Source organism: Sphaeroforma arctica (assembly GCF_001186125.1).
Source record: "Sphaeroforma arctica JP610 unplaced genomic scaffold supercont1.170, whole genome shotgun sequence".
NCBI classification, from domain to species: Eukaryota; class Ichthyosporea; order Ichthyophonida; genus Sphaeroforma; species Sphaeroforma arctica.
The window spans coordinates 35,395-43,415 of NW_014040388.1; the positions used below are offsets into that span (position 1 = coordinate 35,395).

The 8,021-nt window shown below is 44.4% G+C and overlaps 1 protein-coding gene across 1 annotated transcript; it reads left to right on the top strand.

Annotated features, from left to right (window-relative positions):
* Window positions 1-880: 880 nt before the first annotated feature.
* On the top strand, window positions 881-6,890 carry SARC_03366 (asparaginyl-tRNA synthetase, cytoplasmic; the record flags this gene model as incomplete). Its single annotated transcript, XM_014302831.1, has 10 exons — window positions 881-1,071; window positions 1,452-1,542; window positions 1,844-1,933; window positions 2,313-2,462; window positions 3,306-3,511; window positions 4,458-4,653; window positions 4,928-5,034; window positions 5,489-5,738; window positions 6,034-6,162; window positions 6,624-6,890. 10 exons carry the CDS (start codon window positions 881-883, stop codon window positions 6,888-6,890), a joined length of 1,677 nt encoding a protein of 558 aa, XP_014158306.1.
* Between the last annotated feature and the right edge of the window lie 1,131 nt (window positions 6,891-8,021).

Genomic DNA, 8,021 nt, shown 5'->3' on the forward strand with positions numbered 1-8,021 from the left:
TAGTTATATCTATCAAGGCATGTATCTATGTATGTTTATATATATTATTAAATATATTATATTTCTATACATACATAAAAACGCACACGCATACATTCAATTATATATATGCTTACATACACACACTATTTTTTATATTCTTATGTGTTGAATTACATATATATATATATATATATATATTAATTTATAAATTTTACATACATTAAGCTAGTGCGTATATATATATATATATAATTATATTTATATATATATATCTATGCTTCTAAATGAGAATCACAGTTGTATATATGTTGTCGCAGTTTTATATCAAGGTTTACTGAAACAGAGATGCATTTGAAAATGTACACTTATACTTGTATAGTGATTAGTGCATATTTTATGTATATATCAATGTACGTATTGCGCTTTTTCATAATAATATGCATAGCATTGAGATATAGAAACAGATGTATTTGAAAATGTACACTCATACTTGTGTAAAGTGATTAGTGCATATTTTATGTATATATGAATGTACGTAATGTAATTTGTATATTATTATTTATGTATATATGAATTTACGTAATGTAATTTGTATATTATTTATGTATGTATGAATCTACGTAATGTAATTTGCATATTATTTTATGTATATATGAATGTACGTAATGTAATTTGTATATTATTTATGTATGTATGAATCTACGTAATGTAATTTGCATACTATTTTATGTATATATGAATGTACGTAATGTAATTTGTATATTATTTTATGTATATATGAATGTACGTATGTAATGTAATTTCTATAATAATATGCATAGCATCGATATATAGTAAGCCCTGCAACAATTTGAGCTATCCATAAACTTGATATATCTTCTGTCACTCGAATGCGCAAATGAAGTCCCCATCGCTCATTTATGCTCCTTTACATTCCGTTGCAGATGTGTACACATCGGAAAAGACTGGCAACGATGAAGATGGAGACGGAACTGAACGAGTGCCATTTAAGACCCCTCTAAAGGCGTTTATCCTTGCTGCTGGAAACCCTGTCAATGTATTCGTGGACTGCGAGGAGGTTGGTGTGCGGTATGTCAGTTCAGATGTTATGCTTTATTTCTGGTTTATGTTTATCTTTGGGTTTCGTATCAGTGCTGTGGTGTGTGGTCGTGGGACTTGCTGTGACGTCGACTGAGTTGCGCGTACATATAACGAATGCATGCGCAACCGTGCTGTCGGCCCTGGCTCAGGGTAGCCAAGACTTCTAATACACAACGGAACACAAGCTAGTTATTTTTAGTAGAGTTTGCTTGATGAATTAGCAAGACTTGTTGTACCAGTCTCGCACTGATGTAGTTTGTATTTTGTTTGAAACGCAGCCAATGAGCGATATGTAAGGGCGCGCAAACACCTACTATCACATTGCCATACAGTGCCTCATGACACCTTCTATGTTCATATGTTGACAGATATGAGCCCATCTCTAAGTCTCAGTACAAGAAAGGGCTCAAGGCATACCAAACGCACCTGAAACGGATTGAGACGGCAAAGAAGGCTGCGGTAAGTGCTGTTACGGTGGCCTCCTTCTCGTATGCATAAGCGCAAGCGTGTACTCGATTTGAGGTGCTGCAGTGACTTGCCTCTGCTGCGCGCTTTGTGTCCCAATCATATTGCAGCGTACAGCAAAGCACGTCTATAGAGAACAATCAATGGCGAGAATCACATGTACACACACACGCGCGATGTTGACTCGTCTGCCATGTATGTCCTATTCTGTTCATATACGAGAATCACATGTACACACACACACACACGATGTTCAATCGTCTGCCATGTATGTCCTATTCTGTACATATATTAGGCAGCGGAGGAGGCGGCTGTTGCGGCGTCGCTAGCCGATGCGGAAAATTACAGCATTGTATTGGATGAGTCGCTACCTAAGGCGTCCAAGGTATGACTCTATGTTTAAGATGTCCTTACTTACTTATGTCGATAGGAGCATGTTGATCTGAGATAGCTGTCGTTATAGTCATATGTGCGAGTATACGTGTAAACTGGTGTCTATGTGACCAGGACAGTTGGATTATGAAACATGTTCTTGCATATGCTAAGATTGATCATGGTGAGTGGCACATGGTGCGATTCCCCGGAGAATCAGACGCAGTACTCGCTATCAATCTCACATATGCACCGATTCGCATCCACTCGCCTATATATCCGGTGTTTACAAAAAAAAAACTTAAACTTTTGTTCTAACACTGGAACCACTCATGAATCCCTATTTTTTACTTCTCATTTACACCACCTATGCCTCCATTCCTCTTTAATAGTCCATTATCCGCAAGCTGGAATCCCACCGAGGCGAGCGCGTGGTAGTGAGTGGGTGGGTGCACCACATGCGTCGTCAGGGCAAGGGCATGATGTTCATTGTGCTCCGAGATGGCACCGGATTCCTGCAGTGTGTTCTCACGGGAGATCTAGTATGTGTTGTGTTTAAGCCTGACTGTGCAGCTTCGTATATGCTTTGCATCAGGTTAAATGTGCCGTTTTATTTGCCCAAGTGGTTCGCATTGAAGTGTCTGGCATGCGTTGGAATGTATATTAGTATTGGTATAGTCTCCTGTGCATTGCAGCTTGGGTGTACTATGGTACGGCCCATCGAACAGTAATGTCTTAGTACAGGATTGAATAGTAATGCCTTGGTACAGGATTGACTAGTATTGCCTTGGTACAAGGTTGATTAGTAATGCCTTGGTACAGCATTGACTAGTATTGCCTTGCTACAGCATTGACTAGTAATGCCTTGCTACAGCATTGCCTAGTATTGCCTTGTTTCAGGATGTCGTGAAAATGCTGATTCGGCTGTTATGCATAAACTTGGGCGGGTGACTATGAAGTTGTGCCCTCTTACGCACTGTGTCTGCCCTGGAACGCGAGCTGCTCTGTGGTGTCGGTGTTTGTTGTGTTCATTTGTTCTGACATGCTTAGGGTGCAAGCCTAGCACAATAGATAATACACAGGCATAGGCTGCATGTGGGGAGGTACGAAGGCACTCATCCACTGCGCAACGGTTTTTGTCGGACGATGCGACGAAATATCGTCCAGTGTATGCTCGGCAGAGTGCCTGAAGAAGTACCTGTTGCCAGCTTACAAAATTCATATCTGCACTCATCATAACACACACATACAATATACTATACATACTATTCTGTATACCAACGCTTCGTACATCTTCCCTGGGCGCACGACTGCTGCCCGTCATTCGCTGCGCCTGCTACTCTGGCTGCCCTCTCACCCCACCGTACCATCCGTCCCATCGATAGTGTCGCGTCAAGGAGGCCGTTCTTCTCAGCACCGAGACGTCTGTCACTCTCTACGGGACTCTAAACGTTGTGCCTGAGGGCAAGAACGCCCCAGGAGGTCACGAATTGTCGGTCGACTTCTGGGAAGTGCTGGCTGCGGCCCCTGCGGGAGGATACGACTTTGTGATCAACGCTGAATCTAACGTCGACCAGAAACTGGACAACAGGTATGGTACCTCGTGGGGGGAGATACTATGATATGTGTGTGTTTATGGACAGGATTAGGCGTGTGGGTGTGTTTTTATGGACAGGCTTAGGCGTAGGGGTGTGTGTGTTATGGACAGGCTTAGGCGTGTGGGTGTGGGTGTTTATGTACAGGCTTAGGCGTAGGGGGGTGTGTGTTTATGTACAGGCTTAGGCGTATGGGTGTGTGTGTTTAAGTACAGGCTTAAGCGTAGGGGTTTGTGTGTTTATGTACAGGCTTAGGCGAATGAGTGTGTGTTTATGTACAGGCTTAGGCGTATGGGTGTGTTTATGTACAGGCTTCGGCGTATGGGTGTGTTTATGTACAGGCTTCGGCGTATGGGTGTGTTTATGTACAGGCTTCGGCGTATGGGTGTGTGATTCTGGTTGCCCAATTAGGGCTGCTTCTGCTCCCTTGTGACTATCTTGTTGAAGAGTCCCTTTTATGGGGCATTGCTGCATTCATACGTACGTGAGGCTGTTTGTGAGTTGGATGTGTGCTTCATATTGTCGACACGTACTTTACGACGAGAAATACGATGACGATATACTCTCGGCGAGCGATCCATAGCCTTGTATGGACCAGAAGGCTGTATATAGGCATTACCAGATTAATTACATTTCTATTGTGCAAAATTTAGTCGAAAACAGCTTCACAATTTTGCAGTTTGCACTGTCCTCTGTTCCCTACATACCAAAGCACCGTAGTAAAATGAATCAAATTGTATATATATATATATAGTGGGTGGGTGGGTGAGTGGGTGGGTGGGTGGGTGGGTGGGTTGAATCAAGACTGTTCCACACTTCACACAATGCCCTGCTGGCTGCGTGGCTTTTTTAAGCATATACTACACTCGTGGGAGGGGATCCTCTCGCTCTCTTTGTAACGTTCTCACGTTCCGTATCTATCGCTTCGCCACGCATCGGCAGACATCTTCTCATCCGCGGAGAGAAGTCGTCCAAGATTCTGCGAGCTCGTTGTGAGATCACTCGTGCTTTCCGCAGTCACTTTGAACACAACGGATACGTCGAGGTGACCCCCCCCACGCTGGTGCAGAACCAGTGTGAGGGTGGCGCCACTTTGTTTAAGTTCGACTACTACGGGCAGGAGGCGTACTTGACTCAGGTTAGTGGGTGGGTATTTGGGGGGGAAGACTTTCGAGAGGATTGATTCCTGGTCCATCTGAAACTGGCGGGTGCGTGTGGTAGGAACTGGCTATCTCTGACAAGAGTGTTATGTGCTGCGACACAGCACGATGTTACCTGCAGACAGTACGCGACTCAGCCTCTGTGTTCCGTATGACTGCATATAAAGCCTATCAACTCCTACCACGGCGTATGGTGTCGAACTTCCAACTGAACACATACTATTTCAACCATCCCTCTCAATACGCATACAGTCTTCACAGCTGTATCTGGAGACCTGTTTGCCGTCAGTGGGCGATGTGTTCTGCATGACTCAATCCTACCGCGCGGAGAAGAGTCGCACAAGACGGCATTTGGCAGAGTATGTTTGATACAGGAATGAGAATTTTATGTCTTCTCATAGAAGTTTATCTCTAGTGTTACTTGAATGAAAAGTATGTCTTCTCATAAAAGTTTTAACTGTAGTGTTACATGGATGAAAAGTTCATGTGTTCTCATAGAAGCGTATCTATAGTGTTATAAGAATGAAAAGATGCGTTTCTTCTTAGGAGTTTATATAGTGTTAGTTGAATGATGCCTTGGCCTTTGGCGCGGATTTTGTTCTTACGTGGGAATCTGATTAGTCGGTCTTATACAGTACTGATTATGTTTATGTGACTTAGCAACGGTGTGCACTTCTTGCATCACACGTTGAATGGTTTTTTGTCAGAGTAGTAGTACACGATTACAGTTTCATTTATACATACATTTGTATATATATATATATATGTGTGTGTATTGGTATAATGATCCACTCTATCACTACACACTTCCAGGTTCGTCCACGTCGAGGCTGAGCGAGCGTTCATTGACTTCAACGATTTGCTGAACACCATTGAAGACCTTGTGTGTGATACCGTAGACCGTGCACTGGCTGGTCCTGGAGGAGAGCTTATTCGCGACATCAACCCCGAGTTCAAAGCACCTACACGGCCCTTCAAGCGCATGACATACAGCGATGCGATAGAGTACTGCCGTGAGAACAACATAATGACGCCCGAAGGCACTCACTACGAATTCGGAATGGTGTGTGTGTATATACAGGTGCTTATGTTTATGTGTGGTCTTCGTCTGTGTCTGCTCTACGTATGCATATAGGAGTGTGGGTCTGTCTGTACACAGTCCTCCTTGATCTGGGAGGTTGGAGTTGACTACCCGTGCTGGGGATGAGCCTACTAGCGCGCACTATTGCGGCGTTTCCGAGATGTTCTTCCTATGTGAAACCGCTACAGCACGTGCACGTACATGAGCATTTGAAGTATGTTTACATGGTTGTCAGTCAGACGCTCATCTCTTCCTCGCCCTTTCTGTGCGTTACCAGGACATTCCCGAGTTGGCTGAGCGAACCATGACGGACCAAATCGGCGTCCCCATTCTGCTGACCAAGTTCCCCACTGAGATCAAGTCCTTCTACATGATGCGATGCAAAGACGACCCTCGATTGACTGAGGTGAGTGGTCGTGCACCACACGGTGTGCCAAATGGTTGTTCGCATTGTTTTACCTGCATGGACTTAACCATAGAACGGCTGTGTAATATTAATTGCACTGCAAGTATTTGTATTGGTTCGTCATGTATGTACGTCAACATATCTTCCTCGGAGTATCGTTCGTGCTAGTATAGGGTAGTGTTTTTATCTTCCCCGGAAGATAGCTGAGCGCACACGTTGCCAGGTTACGAGAATACACGAATAGTGAGTTGGCTTCTGAAGTCATTGAAGGCAGGTGTTAATAACCGAGCACCTGCCTGCACTGCACCACTCTCGCATGACTACCACTGTACACCACAGCCAATTCTTCCCGCTCGCTTCGTCGTCCCTGTGCTTGATAGTGGCGCCTGCTATGGCCGTGTTATGATATCCCTGCCAGGATCACATACCCTAACTCACCTCTCTCTACTACCTATCCACAGAGTGTTGATCTGCTCATGCCCAACGTCGGTGAAATTGTGGGCGGGTCTATGCGTATCTGGGACTTTGACGAATTGATGGAGGGCTACAAACGCGAAGGCATTGACCCCACCGCGTACTACTGGTACACTGACCAGCGCAAATATGGGTCAGTCCCACACGGAGGTTATGGACTGGGGCTGGAGCGGTTCTTGGCCTGGATGCTGGGACAATTCCATGTGCGAGATGTATGCTTATATCCCCGTTTCGTCGATCGATGCCAGCCTTAGAGAGGATGATACGGCACCTCATGCCTTATTTATTCCGAACGATCGAGTCAACTGAGTTTATATGGTGATTTGATAAAATAGGTTCAGAGTTTAACATATTAATAAAGGGTTGAAGATTACCATGTATGGGTATCTGCATACCCCTATAAGTATCAGTTCAGTGTATGCGTGGTCGATAGGGTCCTCCCTAAGAGCAACCGGTATCTCACACGCAACTGCGATGTAATGAACACACCAAAACACCATAACACTACTCTTCGCCTTTATTCGCGTCCCAGCTCACTATCCGCTCCTGAATAAACCAGAAGATAAATACAAGAGTATGTACTTCGATCAGTGGCACAAACAAAAACGCTTGTGCTCCCTGAAAATACAAAGAACTAATTTTCTGTGCTCTGAACTCACGAGTAAGCAATCGTCAACATTATATCCATTCTGAATGGAAGGCGGAAAATGTACACTCTGGGCGTAGAACACGCAAAACTCGACCCGTTAATCATGTGCTTTTAGAGAAGACGCTGAGTGCTTAAGGCATAAAGTACGAATAGTCGAAAGGGTGTCGCGAAAAGGTGAATGACAACAGATTCATAAACCACGGTTAAATACTATGGTACCTGTCAGGAAACTACGAAAACCGGAACAACAACAGAAATATTAAACGGTTGTGGGTTATGTGTTAGGTTTAAGTTAATTGTTCGACTTTGTAGGTAAGGGGGTCGCCAAATGTAGACCATAACTATGAGCAAAGCCTGTAGGCCATTGGGGACACAAGACATGGAAAACGAGTGCTTGTTGGCGTCAGTGCAGGTGTGAAAACGCGTATGCGTGTTAATGGTAGATAAGTATCCCGTCGAGAAAGTCAGCGTACACGGCGCTACAGTATGGTCTCAGCGAACTTCACAGCGCTGCAGTATGGTCTCAGAGAACTTCACAGCGTTACAGTATAGTCTCAGAGAACTTCACAGCGCTACAGTATGGTCTCAACGAACTTCCCAGCGCTGCAGTATGGTCACAGCGAACTTCACAACGCTACAGTATGGTCACAGAGAACTTCACAGCGCTACAGTATAGTCTCATAGAACTTCACAGCGCTACAGTATAGTCTCAGAGAACTTCACAGCGCTGCAGTAT